This window comes from Mandrillus leucophaeus, unplaced genomic scaffold (genome assembly GCF_000951045.1).
Source record: "Mandrillus leucophaeus isolate KB7577 unplaced genomic scaffold, Mleu.le_1.0 Scaffold47, whole genome shotgun sequence".
NCBI classification, from domain to species: domain Eukaryota; kingdom Metazoa; phylum Chordata; class Mammalia; order Primates; family Cercopithecidae; genus Mandrillus; species Mandrillus leucophaeus.
This window is the reverse complement of record NW_012105031.1, coordinates 5595364-5618951: the sequence shown is the minus strand read 5'-3', so window position 1 is coordinate 5618951 and position 23588 is coordinate 5595364. Positions and strand designations below refer to the sequence as shown.

The 23588-nt window shown below is 36.3% G+C and overlaps 1 protein-coding gene across 1 annotated transcript in view; it reads right to left on the bottom strand.

Annotated features, from left to right (window-relative positions):
- Nucleotides 1-23588, bottom strand: part of CDC73 (cell division cycle 73) — a 141276-nt gene that overhangs the window by 32363 nt on the left and 85325 nt on the right. The window contains exons 11-13 of the mRNA XM_011995093.1: nucleotides 18349-18406; nucleotides 10052-10087; nucleotides 9672-9759 (exon numbers count right to left, since the gene is read on the bottom strand). Coding sequence (XP_011850483.1) covers nucleotides 9672-9759; nucleotides 10052-10087; nucleotides 18349-18406 — 182 coding nt within the window. The remainder of the gene's footprint in view (nucleotides 1-9671; nucleotides 9760-10051; nucleotides 10088-18348; nucleotides 18407-23588) is intronic.

Below are 23588 nucleotides of genomic sequence, written 5' to 3'. Positions count from 1 at the left end.
ACTTTCAAGATCCTGTTTATAGATGTAAAGTGTATTTTTAAAAATATTTCCGTAATATAATCTTAATTTTGTTCGTTAGGATGGGTTTTATTTTTTTTGTTTCATTTACTTATTGAAGGGATACAAAACTAAAGCATCCTCAGTTTTACATAAAACCAAATAGAATCCATGCCAACTTCAGCTGAGTTACAGCCAGTACCATAATTGTGTGGAGGAGGTTTCAATTATGCATTAATTACATAGCAAAGCCTCCAGCTGACTCAAACTGTAGGGGAGATGTCAGTTGCAATGAGGTGTTAAACAATGAAGGGAGTGTTTTAAACTTGTAAGAAACATAAGGCATGGTCTATCCTAAGAATGTAGTCTGTTTGTCTGGTTTCTCTGTAGTAAACAAGACTAAAGAGAATGACACTAAAATTTACTTTGTGATTTCTTGCACTATTCACTATTTTCTGCTATAAAACAGTGTTTATTAGATTTGTAATACATTCAGCAGAACACGGGAAAGGTTCTTGAGAATGCAGAATGAAAAGACAATTTTTTTAACATTCCACAAACTTACTGTAAATTTTGTATAACCAGCCAAATATATCTATTTTTTAAAAATTTGTCAATTACTAAAATTTGTGAGATTGGATAATGCCAAATTCACAAATCATAAAATGGGTTAAAAAATACAGTAAATGCAAAAAACAAAACGAAAAAACAAGACAATACCAAGTGTAATGAAGCCTCGTGGGAACTAAAATCGAGTCCCAGGTGTGGACATGACTACTATATATCACAAAAGGTATTTCAATTTGGAGATAAATGCAATAAATTAATTCATAGGTTGCATAAATACAGATACACAAAACCAAACTTTAAATTTCAGGTATACAAAGTCCCCTATCCGCCAATCTTCTCGTCTCAATGTGCTCCCTCAGCCTTTTCTTTTTTTTTTTCCTTTATTTACTTAGTACTCATTATTTGGCTAACACTTTTTAAACAATGTAGCTACAAGTAACAATAAAATAACAAGCCCTTGTCTCTGAGGAAATCATAATTCAGCTGTAAAGACTAGAGATAGACTGCAAGACACAGAAACTATCACCAAAAAAGGCATATATTTCAGATTATAAATCATGAAAAACCATGTTTACTGACTAAAAGGTGGAAAGCTCATACAAAAACTAAACAATTTTTAGAAGCAGTTAATGTAATCCATTTCTCTGAGTCTGACAGTTTCTGTTGTATTGTCAAATCTATTTCAAGGACCAAAAGTATATCTTGTTCACACAATTGTAAATTACTTGAGGAATCTCATCAGATGACATATGCAATAAAAAAAACACATCTGCCAGAATACTAAACTTTACTATAAAAGCCATACTATTAATGAAAAAAAAAAGATCAATGAATATTTTGTCATTCAAAAGCACTAAAAATTTTTTTAAAGAAGAATTCAGGTATGAATATACTTCTATGTGCCAGGATACCTAGATTTTGTAAAGAAAGCTACTTAAGTTGGAGGCACTTAAAATTCAATTCTACATTTAGTGAAATTTGAAATCCACAAATATTGCAAATTGGTTTCTCACTTTGAATCAGTCAAAAGCAGTATGGTTTTTTTGGATGTGAAGCGGCTTTTGTTTAAAAGTTATCATTAAGCCGGGCACAGTGGCTCATGCCTGTAATGCCAGCACTTTGGGAGGTCGATGCACGCAGAGTTTGAGACCAGCCCAACCAACATGGTAAAACCCCGTCTCTACTAAAAATACAAAAATTAGCCAGGCGTTGTGCCGCGTGCCTGTAATCCCAGCTATTCAGGAGGCTGAGGAAGGAGAATCGCTTGCACCCGGGAGGTGGAGGTTACAGTGAGCCGAGATCGTACCACTGCACTCCAGCCCGGGTGACAGAGCGAGACTCTGTTTCAAAAAAATAAATAAAATAAAAAAGTTATCATTGTTACTTTACTGAGAAAGAAGCCAGAGCATTCACATTCGTCTTTTGGGTATTAATTATGTTGCTGAATAAAACTGTTTTCCAGTAAAATTTTTAACAGGAAATTTTCAACATTAGAGCATTCAGATTACAAAATATAATTATTCTAACGCTGACTTAGGCCTTGAATCTTGTAGAAGACTTGTTTTGTTATTATCACGCTACTGTCAAGGCCAGAATAAAACCCAATTTCTTTTGCTGTTCTTTCATTTTTTGTTCAAGAGGTACATGTGCAGGTTTATCACACTGGTATATTCGTTACACGGGTATATTCGTTACACAGGTGTATTGCATGTCACTGGGGTATGGCATACAAATTATTTCATGACCCAGGGTAATCTGCACAGTACACAACAGGTAGTTTCTTGATCTCCCTCTTCTCAGCTTCCACCTTCAAGTAGGCCTTGGTGTCTTCTGTTTCCCTCTTTGTGTACAACATGTACTCAATGTCTACTTGGTTTTCTGTTTCTGTGTTAATTTGTGGTATTTGGTTTTCTGTTTCTGTTAATTTGTTAGGATAATGGCTTCCAGCTGCATCCATGTTGCTGCAAAGGACATGGTTTTGTTCTTTTTTATGGCTGCATAGTATTCCATGGCATATATATACCAGATTTCTTTATCCAATCCACCACTGATGGGAATTTTGGTTGATTCCATGTCTCTGCTATTGTAAAAAGTGCCACAATGAACTTAAGAGTGCATGTGTCTTTTTGGTAGAAAGATTTATATTCCTCGAGGTATATATCCATAATCAGATTGCTGGGTTAAATGGTAATTCTAAGTTTCTTAAGAAATCTGCAAACTGCTTTCCACGGTGGCTGAAGTAAATTACATTCCCACCAGCAGCACGTAAGCATTCCCTTTTCTCTGCAACCTCACCAAGATCTATTATTTTCTAATGTTTTAATAATAGCCATTTTGACCGGTGTGATGTGAGATGATATCTTATTGTGGTTTTGATTTGCATTTCTCTAATGATTAGTGATGTAGTTAAACATTTTTTTCCTATGTTTGTTGGCCATGTGTATATCTTCTTTTGAGAAGTGTCTGTTCAGGTCCTTTGCTCAGTTAATGGGACTGTTTATTTTATGCTTAAGGTCCTTATAAATTCTGGGTATTAGACCTTTGTCAGATGCATACACCTTGCAAATATTCTCTCCCATTCTGTATGCTGTCTGTTTACTCTGTTGACAGTGTCTTTTGCTGGGCAGAAGCTTTTTGGTTTAGCTCCCATTTGTCTATTTTCGTTTTTGCTGCATTTGCCTTTGAAGACTTCGGCATAAAATGTTTACCAAGGTCTATGTCCAGAATGGCATGCCCTGTTTTTTTCCTAGGGTTTTTACAGTTTCAGGTCCTACATTTAAGTCTTAATCCATCTTGAGTTGATTTTTGTATATGATGAAAGGAAGGGGTTTGGTTTCAATCTTCTGCATTTGGCTAGCTAGTTATCCCAGCATCACTGACTAAGGAGCCCTTTCTCCACTGCTTGTTTCTGTTGACTTTGTCAAAAAGCAGATGGCTGCTGGTGGGCAGCTTTATTTCTGGATTCTCTAACCTGTTCCGGCCTGTGTGTCTGTTTTTGCACCAGTACTATACTGTTTTCGTTACTCTAGTCTTGTTGTATAGTTTGAAATTGTGTAGTGTGATGCCTCTAACTTTGGTCCTTTTGCTTAGGATGCTTTGGCTATTCTGCCTCCTTTTTGGTTCCATACATATTTTAAAAGTCTGTTCAAATTTCTGAAAAAAATGAAATTTGGTAGTTTGCTAGGAACAGCAGTGAATCTGTAAGTTGTTTTGGGCAGTATGGCCACTTTAACAATATTGATTCTTCCTATCCATGCACATGAAATGTTTTTCCATTTGTTTGTGTCATCTCTGATTTCTTTCACAGTGTTTTGTAATTCTCCTTTTAGAGATCTTTCACCTCCCTGGTTTAGCTGTATTCCTAGGTGTTTTGTGTGTGCGTGTGTGTGCATGTGGGAGTGTGACTATTGTGAAAAGGACTGCATTCTTGAGTTGGCTATCAGCTTGGACATTAGTGTATAGAAATGCTACTTATTTTTGTACAGTGATTTTGTATCTGAAATTTCACTGAAATTGTTTATCAGTGCTAGAAACATCTGGGTAGAGACTACGGGGTTTTCTAAGTATGGAATCATATCATCTACGAAGATAGAAGGCATCTCTATTTGGATGTCTTTTATTTCTTTCTTTCTCTTGTCTGAGTTCCCTGGCTAGTATTTCCAGTACTGATACAGGAGTACTGGGAAAGCAAAAGCATGGTCCCTCTAAATGATATGGAATGGGGCAAGGCAAGTGCTGGGTAGAGGAGGGCCTGGTCCTTGGCTAGGGCTCCACCCCCACGAACCTACATGAGGACAGGCACTTCTGCTTTCACACCCAAATGTTCCATTTTCCAAGACCAGCCTGGCCCGCCACACCCCCATCCAGGTCCTATAAAAACCTGACCCTAGTGGGCACACACACAGGCAGCCAGACATCAAGAGGAGCACATCAGCAGAAGAAGACACAAGCGGCTGGACGTTGCGAGGAACACACTGGCGGAAGAAGACACAGCAAGCAAGCTCTTGGTGGTCAAGAGCACACCAACAGGCACCAGCAGGCCGACAGGCCATCAGAATGATGCAGAGTTTGGCCACAGCGGCCCAACTCCAGGGGAAAACCATCTCCTTTCTGGCTCCCCCATCTGCTGAGAGCTACTTCTACTCAATAAAACCTTGCACTCATTCTCCAAATCCACATGTGATCCGATTCTTCCGGTACACCAAGGTAAGAAACCCTGCGATACAGCAATCCCTCTGTCCTTGTGGTACGGTAGAGGGTCTGAGCTGGTTAACACAAGTCACCTATAGAGCAAACCAAAAGAGCATCCTGTAACACACGTCCACTGGGGCTTCGGCTGTAAACATTCACCCCTAGACACTGCCGTGGGGTCTGAGCCCCACAGCCTGCCCGTTGGTTATGCTCCCCTAGAGGTTTCAGCAGCAGGGTACTGAAGAAGCAAGCCACACCCCCATTGCACGCTCTGTGAGGGAGACAAAGGAATCTTTCCTGTTTCAGTACTACATTGAATAGGGGTGGTGAGAGTGGACATTCTTAGTTTGTTCTGGTTCTCAGGGGGAATGCTTCCAGCTTTTGCCTATTGAGTATGATGTTGGCTGTAGGACTGTCATAGACGGCTCTTATTAGTTTGAGGTATGTTCCTTTGACGGGTAGTTTGTCGAGGGTTAACATGAAGGGATGTTAGGATTTACTGAAAGCCTTTTCTGCATCTACGGAGATGATCGTGTAATTTTTTTAGTTCTGTTTATGTGATGAATCATGTTTACTGGTTTGCATTTGTTGAACAAACCTTGCATCCCAGGGATAAAGCCTATTTGATCAGGGTGTTTTAGCTTTTTGATGTGCTGCTGGATTCGATTTTCTAGTATTTTGTTGAGTTTTGCATCTATGCTCATCACTGGCCAGCAGGTTTTTTTTGTTTTTGTTTTTGTTTGTAAATTGTCTCTCTGCCAGGTTTTGGTATCAGAATGATGCTGGTTTCACAGAATGAGTTAGGGAAGGAAGTCTCTCCTCCTTGACTTTTTGGAGCAATTTCAGTAGGGCTAGTACCAGCTCTCCTTTACACATCTGGTAGAATTCAGCTGTTAATCTGTCTGGTTGGGGGTTGGGGGGCTTCTGGTTGGTAGGGTTTTTTTTACTACTGATTCAAATTCGGAACTCATTATTGGTCTATTAAGGATTTCAACTCCTTCCTAATTCAATCTTGAGAGATTGTACGTTTCTAGGAGTTTACCCATTTCTTTTAGGTATTCTAGTTTGTGTGCACAGAGGTGTTCATAGTCTCTGAGGGTTTTCTGTATTTCTGTGGAGTTGGTGGTAATATCCCTTTGTCATTTCTGATTGTGTTTATTTAGATCTTTTCTCTTTTTTTCTCTATTAATCTAGCTAGCAGTCTATTAATCTTACTCTTTCAAAGAGCCAACTTTTGGTTTTATTGATCTTTTGTATGGATTTTCACATATCAATTTTGTTCACCTCTGATTCTGGTTATTTTCTTCTGCTACCTTTGGGACTGGTTTGCTCTTGTTCTTTTAGTTCCTCCAGGTGTGACGTTAGGTGGTTAATTTGAGATCTAACTTCGGGACATAGGCATTTAGCACTATGAACTTTCCTCTTAATACTGCTTTAGCTGTGTCCCAGAGATTCTGGTACACTGTATCTTTGTTTTCACTTGTTTCAAAGAATTTTTTGAGGCTGGGCATGGTGGCTCATCCCTGTAATCCCAGCACTTCGGGAGGCCAAGGCAGGCAGATCACTTGGGTCCAGGAGTTTGAGACCAGCCTGGGCAACATGGCTAAGCCTAGTCTGTACAAAAAATACAAAAATTTGCCAGGTGTGGTAGCACACACCTGTAGTCCCAGCTACTCAGGAGGCTGAGGCAAGAGGATTGTTTGAGCCCAGGAGGCAGAGGTTGCAGAGAGCCGAGAGAGCCAAGATCACACCACTGCACTTCAGCCTGGGTGACAGAGACCCTGTCTCCAAAAAAAAAAAAAAAAAAAAAAAACCAACACTGTGTTAATTTCATTCTTTGCCCAAAAGTGATTTAGGACCAGGCTGCTTAATTTCCATGTAATTGTATAAAAACTTAATTTCTTAATCTGAATGTTTGTTAAGTATCTCCACAGTACAAATAATAAGACTACTAAATTGATCCTCAGGAGACCTGGTTGTATTTCCTGCTCTGCAACTAAATGGCAGAGGTAACCTAAGGCTAAAATAGACTTTAAGTTTCTTTTATCTATCTGTATTTCTGTTCAGGAATAAGAGTGGGTCAAACTGGATATACTGTATATCATTTTTAGGTTTCAAATTGTAGAAAAAAATACATTTCAAGTTGTTTATATATTATGAAAAATCACTATTATATACATTCTCACTAATAGCACATAATTTGTGAGAGAAGCTAGATAAAGCTTTTAAAGGCTAACTGTTGAGGTCAAATTTGTTTCTGAACCTATCTTCAGAATGTGATTCAAATTTGCAGAGTCAAAAGACAGTATATTTTTCACTGTACTTAGAATAAGGCATTGAAACTGAGTTTTACAACAAGCGCTAAACACATTTCTCAGCAGCTGCAACTAGTGACAAACCAGTGCCACTCTCATGTGAGCGCCTAGAAGGTTGGGCTTGTGGTACATCCATCTATAGAGTAATTTACTTTTTAGTTATCGCTCTGTAGATGTTAGTTGAAAGAACAAACTCAATATACACATCAATCTCCCCAAATGAGAGTTATCACTAAATTCATCTGAACCTGTCTCATAGTTAAGGCATCAACATCACTGATTAGAAAAACATTAAAACTTATTTCTAATGTCAAGTGTATCCCAACTGTAAACAATCTATAGCTAAGTGGCCAAACAGCTTACAAAATAATCTGCTTTTTTTTTTTCAGATGGAGTCTCGCTCTGTCACCCAGGCTGGAGTGCAGTGGCGCCATCTCAGCTCATTGCAAGCTCCGCCTCCCAGGTTCATGCCATTCTCCTGCCTCTGCCTCCCAAGTAGCTGGGGCTACAGGTGCCCACCACCACACTCAGCTAATTTTTTTTGTATTTTTAGTAGAGACGGTGTTTTACTATGTTAGCCAGGATGGTCTTGATTTCCTGACCTCGTGATCCGCCCGCCTTGGCCTCCCAAAGTGCTGGGATTACAGGTGTGAGCCACCGTGCCCAGCCAATAGTCTGCATTTTTAATTCCCCTCAGGTACAACTCAAACAATTATGAAACATGAATTAAGAAATTCACTACATTTGGCAGACTCACAACTTCCTACTAAAATGGGTTATACTATCTGGTATACTACATTACTGAAACTGGAACTTTATACATAAACACCTGGAAATGCTAAATACAATGTAACCTATACCTGAAATGCTGACTAGAAAGAAAACAGTCATGGGCTACAAATGAAGAAAATGCTGAGGACTAATAAAGTACACAGGTACTGCCCACGAGGAAAGTGTAGGCAGTACTGAGAATTGGCTTTTACCAACTACATAGGGAAAGGACACAGAGGAACTGGAACTAGAGCCACACAGGAACTGGAACTAGAGCCACAGAAGAGTCACACAATCAATGAAAGATTAAACTAGAGGGAAAAACTGTTTCCAATCAAATGTCGGGGAAGCATACCCATCTTGATCTACCTCTGGAGCAGGGGAAGAAAAGGGGCTCCTGGATAATTTGTCAGCCAGGGTCCAATGTCACTCAGGTCTGATTCAAAGACAGACTAGAAATCCTTATGTTAAGAATTTAACACAAAAATCAACTCAAGGCTTGAGATATTCTTGAAGCATCTGGCAGAGCAATCACAAAATCACTCTGGAAGGACATGCCTTTAAGCCAGTACCACTTCAAATAAAACCATATTAAGATTAGTGAGTAACAGTCCAAATTCCTAACAAATACCAAAATTAAATAATGTATGTAACACAACAGGAAAATCTGACAGCTTTTGTTTAGTAAGAAGTACCATGAAAATGTAACAAACACTATGAAAATATTAAAGCAGAATACAGTTAACCCCCTTCTCTCCAACTAGTGATCACAGCATTTCTCTTATCCTCTGAAACGGTATGTATTACAATTTTTGAGCTCCTGCATTTTCTATCCCTATCCCCTATTTCATAAAATGCATTCTGATAGAAGGAACTATCTTAAAATCCTACATCAGTCAATGGTATTTAGCTGAATATATAAAATAGTCACCCATTTTAACAATGAAGATGACTAAAAAAAAAATCTACTGAGGAAAAACTGTTTGCAACACTGTGTCTAAAAAACTTGATAGCATTCTGAAAATCACTTAAACATGGCTCATTTTAAACCTTGTTAATGTATATATCACTGAAGCTTATTTAAAACAATTTTTATATTGCCATCTTTCTTCTGTAAACTATAGCCAATCCAAGAAGTAGTAAACAGACTTAAAAATATTCATTAATAGAAGACAGGCTATGGGAAAATATATGTAAACTACTTAAATTTTAAATCTGAAAGTGGTTGGAAATGGAAGAGATTTATTTTGTGCCCAATAACCATGATGCATGTTTATTAGAACAAACTGGGTACAAGTGTGATTGTATTCATTTTAATAAGGAAATGAGGAAGGAAAATAGACATTAAACATTTTTTACAGTTAAGCATGTGGAAATTTTATCATCATTTATAGGTTTCATTTTCACTTCTTTAACTTTACTGCTATCTAGGTTAAATAACTATGCCCCCCACCTATCCACCTACTTACTCCCACTACGGTATAACATCTAATATTCAGAGAGAACCTGAACTGAGGAAGCTTTAGAACTTCCTCAAGCTCTCTCAGAGAAAAACATCAAAAGAAAACAATTCATATTAAAAGTTAATATGATAGTATCCTTTTTCATTAGGACTTTAGCCAGAAGTTTCTGTAACTTTCCCTAAAGGATCCAAATATAAAAGAATATATCCTGTTTTGAAAAATTATGCTTCATACTATGTGTAAGGCCTATACCACAGAAACTGAAATTTTGTTTTCTCCAAATAAGTAATACTGATTCAGTAACTACTATTTTCCAATGATATCTCAATGTCCTACGAACAGGATAGTTTAATAAATTACTTACTTCAGGTCCTGTAGAAGGTCTTTTGCATTAAGCATGGTTATTAAAGAGGTGGTAGCTGCAGGAATTATGATAATGGGTGTTCGAGATCCTATAAAGACAAAATTTTACAGGTAGAAAATGTATTATTAGGAATTACAATTACTTTCCCTACTAAAAGTTAAAAGATTATAAATTGTAACTTTAACTCTTGCAATCTAAAAAATATTTTAAGCCAGTGGATATTTAAAAATATTTAATAATCAATGTGGCTTGAGTTCTGACAAATCAGAATGGATACCAAGCACAAACATGTGATACAGCTGCACGAGGAAAGTATCAGGCCTGGTCTTGCAATCATTTACTTTTAAAAGTTAAGTTTAAAATCATATTCACAACCTCACCTTTCTTCTGATTTGGGGGAGGTCTTGCTTGAGAAACTGTAAAGAAGAAAAAAAAATCACAACTCTGTGTCATAAAAACCATATTCTTATTTTCAAACTTACAAGTAAGGGGTATTTTTTTAAATTATTTGTATTCACATATGACTAACTGTAAATCAGAAGACGTATTTTACAACTATCTTCTCAACATTCTCTGTTTGACAAAAATATTAAAATGCATTATTCAACAATCTGCAGTCAAAAGGAAAGTGAATATACAATATCCATAGTTCTGTTTCTACAGTTTCAGTTAACCACAGTCCACTGTGGTCTGAAAATATTAAAGAGAAAATTCCAGAAACAAACAATTCACAAGATTTGAAATTGCACATCTTTCTCAGGAGCATAACGAAATCTCACACTGCCCCACCCAGGATGTGAATGCTCTCTTTGTCCAGCACACCCACACTCTATACACTACCCACACTTTAGTCACTGGTAGTCATCTCCTTCACTGTTATCACAGTGCTTGTTTCAAGTGGCCATTGTTTTACATACGAATGGCCCCAAAGGGCAAGAGTGATAAGGCTGACAATTTGGATACGCCACTACCAAAGACAAGACATTAAGTGTTTCCCTTAGGTGAAAAGGTGAAAATCTCTACTTAGTAAGAAAAGAAAAAAATAAAATAAAATCACATCCTGAGGTTGCTGACACCTACAATAAAAACAAAGAATCTACCATCTGTGTAATTGTGAAGAAGAAAAAGAAATTCATGCTACTTTTGCCTTTGTACCTCAAACTGTGAAAGTTTCAGTCACAGTGAGTGACAGTGTTTACTTAAGATGGAAAGGGCATTAAATTTATGGGAGACATAAAGAGAAACATGTTCTGGTTGACTGAATCTGGTTTTGTACTATCCCTCCCTGGTTTCAGGTATCCACTGGGGGTCTTGGAACGTATGCCCTGCTAGTAAGTGGGGACTACTGTATTACAATGTCAGGCACCCAGTATCTACATTCAAGGATGTTCAGGTCTAGCAAAAAAAAAAAAAGAGAGAGACAGAGAAGAAATAATTTCATAATAAGCTGATTACCACTGTAATAAATGTGAAAGCAGAGCATAAGAGCAAATAATACTGTGCAAAGTGTGAATACGCTTAACCATTCTGGAAGAAAAGGAAAAGTAGTTATTGAGAGCTAAGTTTAAAAAATTCCTTTTATTTTTTTTTTCTTTCTTTTAAAAATTGTTTCTGGTCTCTTTTCAGGTGAGAAATACAGTGTTACACGTAATCAGTCATGTATATGTGAAGGTCTACCTGAAAATGACCATATGATTGATTGTGATCATATTATAAATACACAAATCTTCCTATCTTTTTTTGTTCTTTTTAACAAAAACAGGGTCTCGCTCTGTCACCCAGGGTTGATTTCGAACTCCTGAGCTCAAGCTATCCTCCCACCTCAGCCTCCTAAAGTGCTGGGATTACAGGGGTAAGCCACTGAGCCTGGCCCATATCTTCGTATTATGTTTATATACAATGAACTTTTAATGCATAGAAATATTTGTTGACATTAATGGTAATAATAACCTAACACAAGATCAATACATCTTAGGATAAAAAGTGCTGCAAGTTCTATTTTCAGTATTTGACCATACAATAACTCAATGTGCCAGATGCCATGATCGAGTTTTGTTTTTTAAATGACAAAAATAAAGAAAAATTTAGGAGACTTAAAATTCTAATTGAATGTCAGTTCTTAAAAATGGATACCATCTTTAAAGTGAATAACACAGCACATACACTTTCAGAAAATGTTCTATCTAAAAAGCAGCAAAATGCTACATTTTAACTAATTCTTTGTAATCCTTTGTATAGCTCTCTCATTGTGATAAACTATCACAGGATTCAGTAGTATGATCTTCGAGCCACAGAAAGCAGATAACTATACACACAAATACATGCTGAGACATATGCCTTTACTATTACGGTTTTCTCATCTTGCTGAGAAAAAAACCTAGAATTTTCTTAAATCAATTAGAGAAATGGAGGGTCATGGATAAATCTGATTGGTTAGATAGTATCATCTGAAATATAATACAGTCTCGGTAAATATTTGGCATTTATTGGAGAGATAAAGGGATAACAGGATGGATAAACAGGAAACAGGAGTTTCTATTATGACTAAAGGGAACTGCAAAAAACAAAGAGGTTTCAAGAAATAAATCTGTGATGGACAGATGGAAGGAAGGCAGGGAAGGGGGAGAGGAAGAGAGGGAAGAAGAAAGAGAGGGCAAGGGAGAAATCTCTGACTGAAGTACTGTTGGATTTGGTGAGGAAATCCACAAATGCCCTCAGGAATTTAGGCAAACATTTACTAAACTCAAGGCCGAGAAGACCCAATGTAAGAAAAAGGCAAAATAAAAAAACTCACAAATGTTAAAAATGAAGTTTAGAGGTTTAGTTTAAAAAAAAACTGCAAATGAATATAAACAAGTTCCCTAGTATGTAAGGACCCTGACTGAGACACTGTGATGAACATGTCAATGAGAAGCTTGATCTTAAAGGGGGAGGGGGAGAGAAACATAACGAGTTTGTATGTCAGAGTGATCAACAGCAAAGGTCTGTACTCAGATTATTTTAGTTCATATCCTTATTTTGCCACTGTCTAGGCAAGTTGATTAACTTTGCTCAGCCTCAGTTTCCTCAATCGTAAAAGAGATAATAGTTTCTATATCTTGATATTGCTGTGAGAATTTTAAAAATAATAATGCATGCTAAAGTTCTTAACCAGGTATTAGCACATACTCACCATTTACTGAATCCTGCAACTACAGTAGATGCTAACTGCTGCCGCTTCTACTACTACTACTTCTACTACTACTCAAGCAAGTGCGCTAATTGCTAATTTACAAGCTGAGAATAAACCATAAGAAAAATTACTGTTGCTTTGTTTGATTTCAAATAAATTAGATTCTTAAGAAACATTCATTCAGAGCCTATGTACAAGCATCGCTGCTAAGTTATTATTAAACTGCAAATAAAACAGAAGTAATTCCTGCCCTCAAAGAGCTTTCAGCAGAGTAGGGGAGCCCAGACCATAAACAAAAATGCAACCAAACACATAATCTAAATGGAACACATACTAAGGGAACAAAATGAGTGTATACTGGCAGAAAAGTGTGCTTTAGATAGAATGCAAAAAGCTTCTCAAAGAAAGTGGCATTTAAGCTGAAATTTGAAAGATGAAAACAAGCCAACTTGCCAAGAACAAGTAGGCGAACAGTCCAGATAAGAGGTAGGAATGTGGGCAAATATCATAGGCAGGAAGAAATTGCTGCACTTAGGGAACTGAAACAAAGCAAATGTGTAGACCAGAAGGAAGAAAGGAAGAATGGCAGGAGATGAGGTTACAAATATATGCAGAGACCAATTAATCTAGGGCCTTTTAAGCAATATTAAGTTTACATTTAAGTGCCACTGGAAAGTCCTATAACTATTAAGCTAGAAAGTGACAAGATTTTATTTTCATTTCACAAGTCTGGAAGAAAAAAAAAACAATGGATTTGGACAAGAGATCAAAAAGGGTACACGTGTGAAGGCAGAAAGCTCAGTTAGGACTATTACAACAGTCAACAATGGTGCTACTCAAACCATGTGTGGTTGAGTTTTTGTTTGATTTCCAATTCAAAGTCAACTGAATAAAATAAAATAACAATGAATTTCTAGAAAGATGATAATGTACTCAGATGCTATGACACGATTTTACCCTCAATTTCTGTATCTATTTTGTTGGCACCGGAAATAAAAAGGTCATGGGCTGACACCAGGCAGCCGACCACAGAGACCCACTGGTCTAGAGAGATGATGATGGTTTCTACTTGAGTTGTGGTAGTGGAGATAAAGAAAAATAGATAAATTTCGAATACAGAAAAGGTACATCTGACAGAACCCACTAACAGAAAAGGAGTAAGGAAATGTGATGAATAAAGAGTAACTTCCAAATTTTTGATTTAAGAAACAAAGTTGATGGTGGTGTCACTCTATGAAAAAGGAGAAGACTATAGAGTAAGAGGCCTTGGGGAAAATAGCAGGGAAAACATTATCTTAATTAGTTTTAAAACGCCTATGGCAAATCCAAATGTTACACAGACAGTTAATATAAGATATCAGAGTTTGAACTGGAGATACAAATTTGGAAATCATTAGCACATAGACTTAAAACTATGGGATGAGAGGAGAAGTACTCCAAGCAGTAGCTAGGTTATAAATTACATCATTGAATAGCATAATAAATTTGTATAAAATATACAGCCACTAGCTCACTCTCTCAATCTCACATGAGTGGTATTAAGCACATAAACTAGTACCATAGGCCACTTAGTCATCTCAAAAGAACTATGAATTAGTGAAGTATGGATGGTGTATACATTAATAAAGGAAAGAAGACAGACAAGGATATGTGCAAGAAATTCAATATGGCTATAAAAAGGAAAGACAGTGAAGTCCAGAACTATGGCCTTTCTGTTGCAGGAAGTCAGGGACCCCGAACGGAGGGACCAGCTGGAACCGCGGCAGAAGAACATAAATTGTGAAGATTTCATGGGCATTTACCAGTTCCCAAAATTAATACTTTTATAATTTCTTATGCCTGTCTTTACTGCAATCTCTGAACATAAATTATGAAGATTTCATGGAAGTTATCACTTCCCTAATAATACTCTTATAATTTCGTATGCCTGTCTTTACTTTAATCTCTTAATCCTGTTATCTTTGCAAGGTGAGAATGTACGTCACCTCAGGACTACTACTGTACAAATCGATTGTAAAACATGTGTTTGAACAATATGAAATCAGTGCACCTTAAAAAAGAACAGAATAACAACGATTTTCAGGGAACAAGAGAAGATAACCACACGGTCTGACTGCCTGCGGGGTCAGGCAGAATAGAGCCATATTTTTCTTCTTGCAGAGAGCCTATAAATGGATGTGCAAGTAAGTGAGATATCACTGAATTCTTTTCCCAGCAAGGAATACCCTGGGGAAGGAATGCGTTCCTGGGGGGAGGTCTATAAACGGCTGCTCTGGGAGTGTCTGTCTTATGAGGTTGAGATAAGGACTGAAATACGTCCTGGTCTCCTGCAATACCCTCAGGCTTATCAGGATTGGGAAATTACAGCCTGGTAAATTTTGGTCAGAGCGGTTCTCTGCTCTCGAACCCTGTTTTCTGTTAAGATGTTTATCAAGAAATGCACAGCGGGACACAGACTCTCATCAGTAATTCTAAATTTTGCCTTTGCCTTGTGATCTTTATTGCCCTTTGAAGCATGTGATCTTTGTGACCCACTCCCTGTTCATATACCCCTCCCCTTTTAAAATCCCTAATAAAAACTTGCTGGTTTTGCGGCTCAGGGGACATCACGGAACTACCAATATGTGATGTTACCCCTGGAGGCCCAGCTATAAAACTACTGTCTTTGTACTCTTTCTCTTTATTTCTCAGACCAGCTGACCCTTAGGGAAAATAAAAAGAACCTATGTTGAAATATTGGGGGCTGGTTCCCCCAATACTTTCAAATGCTTTTATTTATGAATCCACTGGAAAACATGTGCCTCTTGTTATATTCCCTAAATGAATTTTGAGAGGTTGGAAATTTTTAGAGCTTTAGATGTTTAAAGTGTTTAACTGTAAACACTTTAAAACATTAAATTTACCCACAGACTTGCCTGGCACAACAGAACTAAATAAATATTTGATGAAATGAGAAATAAAAGTTTGTAAAGGCTCAAAAACAGAACTCCACCCTTGAGATATCTCACTCAAGGAAAGAACAGGTGGGTCAGTCTCCCACTTCCAAATTATCCAAACGCTACCCAACAAATAACAGTTACACTTCTATAATCCCCCTTCTTACACTGGCCATATATATTTTGGGTACTCACATTTTTCAGATTTTAAAGAAATAATACTAGTGTACATGTCAAATATTAAACAATATCCCTTCAAAACTGGGCTGCACCCCCAAAAGCAGATGCATTTAACATTTTGGCAGCAAAATAAAAATACACTAATTAGGACAAATAAAGACTTCAAACTACTACTATCCATTCCAATCAAGTCTTATTGCTGAATGAGAGCAAAAACCTTAATTACTTTAGAATGGTGGGTAGGAAATGTGGATGTATGGGTGTGAAGCAGTAAGTGGGAGTAGGAAGTGGAAAGTTCACATGGATGGGCAATAGAATATCTGATGTATGATGAGACATTAGTTCAGATTAATTTTGATCGGTTTAATCCCCAGTGCACTTTAGCAGAGCAATTGAAAAAGTAGGCTAGAACATTAAGAGGTGAAAAGACTTAGGACCCCTTACTTTACGCACATGATCTTCCCCTAGCCACATAACTGCCTAGTAAAATCTAGACCCTTTAACTTTATTTTATCACAAGACACATGAACAAAATGGTTTGTTTAGATATCAGTGCCTCTCCCAGCCCTTTCCTTATATACTAACTTATTTTATGAAAATATGAAATAGAAAAAATTTTACATCACAGATTCTAAGTTAGAATCCTCAGGTGGTGGCTTGTTCTCCTTTTTCCATTTCTGACAAACCATAACCTCCCATCCCTCCCTTCCAAAGAAAAGCAAACAATTCTCTTATCTGTGATTCAACTGCCTCCACAATATTCCTATACTTTATGTTTAGTATTCTTTGGGCCCAACCCCATCTGTTCATCCCTATTTCCTTCACTTTTTTCTTCCTTCCTGTAAAAAGCTCCTTCAGCTTCTCTTAGTTTCCAGACAAGAGCCTACTATATAGAAATTCAAATAATATTTGTTGAATTTAGTTGTTGTTCTTATACTCTCATGATGGATTCTGGTATGACCATCTCTATCGAAAATTAGTCCTGTCATCTTAATCAATTACATCCAATCTAGTCTAAGTATAACAAGGCTGACAGAGCACTCCTCTTCTCCACATCTACTTAAAAACAGCAATGACAAAAATTTCAAACAAACCTACTGTCAAACAAAAAATAAAAACAAAAAACGGAAATACTAGCCACATCTAAGAGGAGCATGAATACAGGACATAAGGAAATCACCCTGCAAAACCATCCCAACATAAGCCCCATGTACCATGCTTTTGACATGCCTCCAGAAAATAGTTAATATTCATAATCTAAATAATTTTAGAACTGGCCTGTGTACATACTATGAATAAGAGGATATCCGTATCTGCACTATTGATACTGTGAAATTTATGCAGAAGATCCAGTTAAGTTCTTGCCTGTATCTTTCCAAACCTTTATTTTCTTTTTTCATACTCACTTTAAACAGCACTGATGAGGTTATTTAAAAAAAAAAAAAAAAAAAAAAAAAAAAAAAGGGCCGGGGGGGCGGGGGTGGCAGCTGGTATAGCCTAGCACTGAAATTATGCTAAATAAATGTAAAAATAAAACAAACACCAAACACCAAAAACAAACCCAAAAGACCAAAAATAAATATAGGGTTGGTATCTAAGTATCTATAAAGATCAGTCTTTTTAGGTACTAGGAATAGGGGGAAGAATTTTTCTAAAATAACTTCAATACTACCTTTGCTTAACACATTTTTAAAAAAATGATACAGAACTTTAGGTGTTCAACACAGATATCTGAAGTTCTAAGCATCAAAGTTGAGTATCATTCTATTAAAATTATAATTCTGTGCGGCTGTAGGAAAAAAAATCACATCTGTACATACTACCTGATGAGGATGGATATATATAAATAGCTTTTAAACATTTAAAAATGTTTTAAAACATGTTTCTAAAATCTTAACCGAAATGAAAACATTTTCTTAAAATTTTTCTTTAAGTCTTCACTATACCTATTTATTCAAGCAAATGTTCTATAGTATAACTTCATTATTGAAAAACAGTGTTTCATAACCCATTTTATCAATGACCTGTGAATCAAATCGGGGAAAACATTACTTCAATAAAGAATATTACAAAATCCAGTTCAGCTGCTTATTACACTATAGGAAAATAAATAATTTAATATGCTTTTCACTTTATTTCTTTATGTCTTTCTGCTAAAAACATGAAGATTTATTAATGATGCTGACTGAAGTTTAGCAAGCATTTTATGTATATTATCACAGTTTTGAGATCTGCTTAAACAGTATCGACAGTCTTTAAAGAAACATGACTTTGCAATGTATTTTAAGTAAAATTTAAATGTGTTCAAAGCATTATATACACATACCAAAAAACTTGCACTGTTATGAGCTTTTGAAAGAAAGCAAAAAACAAAGTTTTATATTTTTACCTGGTCTTGGTACTGGCTGGGCTGCAGGAGTCTGAGTCTTCCGTGCAGATGCACCCTCCTTTAAAAGAGTAAGAATTGATATATAAGATCAAAGTTTCTTTACATAATAAACACTGTAATTATTGCAAAGAAATCTCGTATCTCTCTGTCTCTTGTTCTGTTTTTCTCACTCAATTGGTTACTCCACTAAACATGTTATGACCTACAGTTTAAGAAAAAAATAAAAATGAAAACTCTCCTGATCTTTTATGCTATTAGTCATGAGATCATAATAAACATCTTTAGTGTAAAACAAACTTAGTTACTACAGAGTAGTTACTGTAAGCATGTAATATTTTTAAATGATTTGTTTAACTGCTGACAATTTTAATATTCTCAGAAATATCACTGCCTATTCTAAAATCAAGTCAACCTTTTTTTCTCTAAACAATCTCAAAATAAATAAATGATATATAGTCTCCTGTTAAAAAAACCTAACATACGTTATATTGGAAGGTATTTAAAAAACAAACATTTCAAATAATTAAATGCCTTTAAAATATTCAGGAAAAATCACATTTATAAAGAAGAGATGTTACATTTGAATTAAGAGCAGATGAGAGTATCTTAAAAACTAAATAACAAATCTCAGTAATTACTGAAAATGTAAGATGTACAAGGAAATATGCTAAGTGTTGAAGTATATCAATTATATACTCAAGGATAGATGCCTCTGAAATGCTTAAGATTCTTAAAATGTCTGTTTTTAGTGCAATAGTTTCAATCATATTCACAGTGATATTTCATAATACATTTTTCTTTACAGAAAGTTGCAAGTGTAAATTTCATAACTATGAATTCATAAAGACTTTAGTTGTACATAACAGAAGGAAATTTGACAAATATCAGGGGAGGTATAAAAATACATAAAAATTAAAATCAATATTAGCATCGCAAAGAACATTTCCAAAGAAATACTGCTAAATACTAATTATAATTACACTACATTCTCTTCAAAATTTCAGATGGTAAACATGGTAAAATTGTTTGAAATAGCAGGCTATCCTATAGCATTTTTTAAAAAATAAATGACTATAAAAATGAGTACAAGAGAAAAAAGACTTTCACTTCAATACAGTGGTATTCCTAGTATTCAGTTAGAACATCACAGAAACCATTCTTTATTACAAGAAACAAGAGTCACAGGGGCAGGTAGGTGGCAAAAACTCAAAGAAGAAAAAAAAACAACCACACAAAAAGACACCTGAGGACAGCAAAATATCCTTTTTTCCAATGTTCTCACTATTGCGCATTTAGTTATTAATATATATTGGTGTATTTACTACTGAGTCATTCCGGGTGCTGGTTTCACAGATGTTTGTTCATAAAAATTTATCAAGCGTACTTATGATATGGTCTTCCTCCAACTATATTACATTCAGGTAAACCTTTAAATGTTAAAAAAAAAAAAGTGAATCATAATTAAGGTGGAGAGCACATCAAATATTTAACATCATTATAATGTGGGGGAACCTTCTGATTATATTTTTCTCTAAGTTTATGTTAGGGGACATAACTATTTTTATTCTTTGTAATTTCAGTACCTGGAGCATAGTAGGCTCTGGGCACTGCAGCTAGTTGAACTGAACTGCACCTAGATTTTTAAAAAATCAGAAGCCAGGGGATAATCATTACAAGGAATCCATTAAAAGAAACATTAGCTCCTATATAAAGAATCAACTAGACATTATATAATAAGAGTAAACTAATCATATTACTTACCTATTCTAGTACATAAATACTGACTCGTGGGGATGTGATTTAAGAGGAAAAACATAGAAAATGAGACAGAAAAACAATGAGCACGTATATATGCAGACATCTTCCGTCCACATTTAACCACGAGTCTGGCTGGATTCAAATCAAAGCCCTTCTTTTTTTGGAATACAGTGGCCTAAGTTCAAAATCACCAGAATAAAAATTATGTGCATATAAAGATAACTATACAAACCCAAAGTGATCCAACTAACTACTGAATTAGTTGTACACTTGTACTATAAGCATGTGTATAAGCATGTATAAATAAAGGTATAAGCATGTGTAAATAATATGAAAACAAAAAACAAAAAAAAAAAACCTTTTCCACTACAAATTATAACCCTTAGGAATTTTTGTCTACTTTTGAATAAGCTCAAAACTTGATCCCTTTAAATACCAATAATGGGTATTTTCTGTTTGCCTAGTAATAATCCTTGCTTGATGACTCAATCACTCCTTTATGGCAATAAGCTCTATCCCCTCGTCACTAGGAAAGGTATATATCCTAGACTTCATCAATCAAAAGTCCTTCTTTGGGATTTTTTTTTTTTTTTTTTTTTGAGACGGAGTCTCGCTCTGTCGCCCAAGCTGGAGTGCAGTGGCGCGATCCTGGCTCACTGCAAGCTCCGCCTCCTGGGTTCACGCCATTCTCCTGCCTCAGCCTCCCGAGTAGCTGGAACTACAGGCGCCCGCCACTGCGCCCGGCTCATTTTTTGTATTTTTAGTAGAGACGGGGTTTCACCATGGTCTCGATCTCCTGACCTTGGGATTGTTTTTTATAGACTGGGATTATTTTTTATAGACTAGAGCTAGCTGTTAAAACCACTAGCTACAAGGCTACAAGGAAATAAGCCTAAAATCACTGATGATGATGTCCCTTGACTCATGGAGAAAATGTATTGGCAGAAAAGAGAATTAAGCTATAATGCAAGAAAAGAGGTAGAGTATAATACCCTTTGTAATACCTACTATCTATTTCTAGTGGCCTGCAAGATCTACTTTACCCTTAACCATTCTTGATTATATGAGTCAAATCTCCCATCTCAGCACTCTACAAACCCCACATACACTTTTGGTTGTCTCAGTTGAATCAAAGTTCTGTCAGGTGCAATAGAAAAAAAATGTTATCTAATTTTGTCTTCTCAAGGCTTACTGAAAATTTCAGTTGTCGAGGTCAGTACAGCATAACTTCGTTTAATTTTTGAGTTGGTACAAACAACCGCCCCGCCAATACACACACAAAGAGTTATACAGCTGTGACACAACAATAAACTAATGATAAAACAGTAGAATATAACCTTCTTGGAAGAAAACTGGGAAGTTCTTTGCAAATCACGTCACGAATTTATAGCCGTTTCTAGGACTCTCCCCAGCCAATATCACTCAAGAGACTAAAAGCACATTCTACTCTGATTTCCATTATTTTTAAGTAAAGCTGGAGTAGTCGCTGCATAAGGGATTGCAGAAATCAACCCCACCACCCTCCACCCTAAAGATGAAGAGACAAAGGTGAAGTCATTTTTCAAAGGCAACACACACACACACACACACACACACACACACACACACACACGGCATGTATTAATAAACAGAAAAAATAATCTGGAAGTAATATGGAACAGACTGACAATCCTGTATTTTTAAAGACATATTTGGATTGGAAGAAAAAACACTACACAGCTGGGAAAAGAAAGGTATCAGCACAAAAACAAAAGAGCTGACAAGTTGTGCTAACTGGAAAGGAAAACCTGCTTTCTCTTGAAAAGTCAGAATCATTACAATTTCACCAAGACTTGAGGCATTCGAGAAAAGTAATAACCGAATTAACACAGAAGGGAAAAACGGTGAGAGAACCACATTTGTGAATAATAAAAATACAAAACAAAGTATGCTGTTTACAAGCAATCCTGGCTTTCATTATTTTAGCAAATGAGATCATCTAAAATCTTCTGATATTTGCAAAGGACCAGTATGCGCAGTTTAAACAAGTAGAATAAATATCATAATATATAATACCATCACGACTGTATATTTAGAAAACCCCATCGTCTCAGCCCAAAATCTCCTTAAGCTGATAAGCAACTTCAGCAAAGTCTCAGGAAACAAAATCAATGTGCAAAAATCACAAGCATTCCTCTACACTAATAACACACAAACAGAGAGCCAAATCATGAGTGAACTCCCATTCACAATTGCTTCAAAGAGAATAAAATACCTAGGAATCCGACTTACAAGGGATGTGAAGCAACTCTTCAAGGAGAACTACAAACCACTGCTCAATGAAATAAAAGAGGACACAAACAAATGGAAAGAACATTCCATGCTCATGGATAGGAAGAATCAACATCGTGAAAATGGCCATACTACCCAAGGTAATTTATAGATTCAATGCCACTCCATTAAGCTACCAATGACTTTCTTCACAGAATTGGAAAAAAATGCTTTAAAGTTCATATGGAACCAAAAATGAGCCTGAATTGCCAAGACAATCCTAAGCCAAAAGAAGAAAGCTGGAGGCATCACATTACCTGACTTCAAACTATACTACAAGGCTATTGTAACCAAAACAGCATGGTACTGGTACCAAAACAGGGATATAGACCAACAGAACAGAACAGAGCCCTCAGAAATAGTATCACACATCTACAAACATCTGATCTACAAACATCTGATCTTTGACAAACCTGACAAAAACAACAAATAGGGAAAGGATTCCCTATTTAATAATCATGCTGGGAAAACTGGCTAGCCATATGTAGAAAGCTGAAACTAGATCCCTTCCTTACACTTTACACAAAAATTAATTCAAGATGGATTAAAGACTTAAATGTTAGACCTAAAATCATAAAAACCCTAGAAGAAAACCTCCGTAATACCATTCAGGACATAGGCATGGGCAAGGACTTCATGTCTAAAACACCACAAGCAATGGCAACAAAAGCCAAAATTGACAAATGGATCTAATTAAACTAAAGGGCTTCTGCACAGCAAAACAAACTACCATCAGAGTGAACAGGCAGCCTACAGAATGGGAGAAAATTTTTGCAACCTACTCATCTGACAAAGGGCTAATATCTAGAATCTACAAAGAACTCAAACAAAGTTACAAGAAAAAAACAACCACCCCATCAAAAAGTGGGCAAAGGATATGAACAGACACTTCTCAAAAGAAGACATTTATGCAGCCAACAGACACATAAAAAAATGCTCAGCATGACTGGCCATCAGAGAAATGCAAATCAAAACAGCAGTGAGACACCACCTCACACCAGTTAGAATGGCCATCATTTAAAAAAGTCAGGAAACAACAGATGCTGGAGAGGATGTAGAGAAATAGGAACGCTTTTACACTGTTGGTGGGAGTGTAAACTAGTTCAACCACTGTGGAAGACAGTCCGGCAATTCCTCAAGGATCTAGAACTAGAAATACCATTTGACCCAGC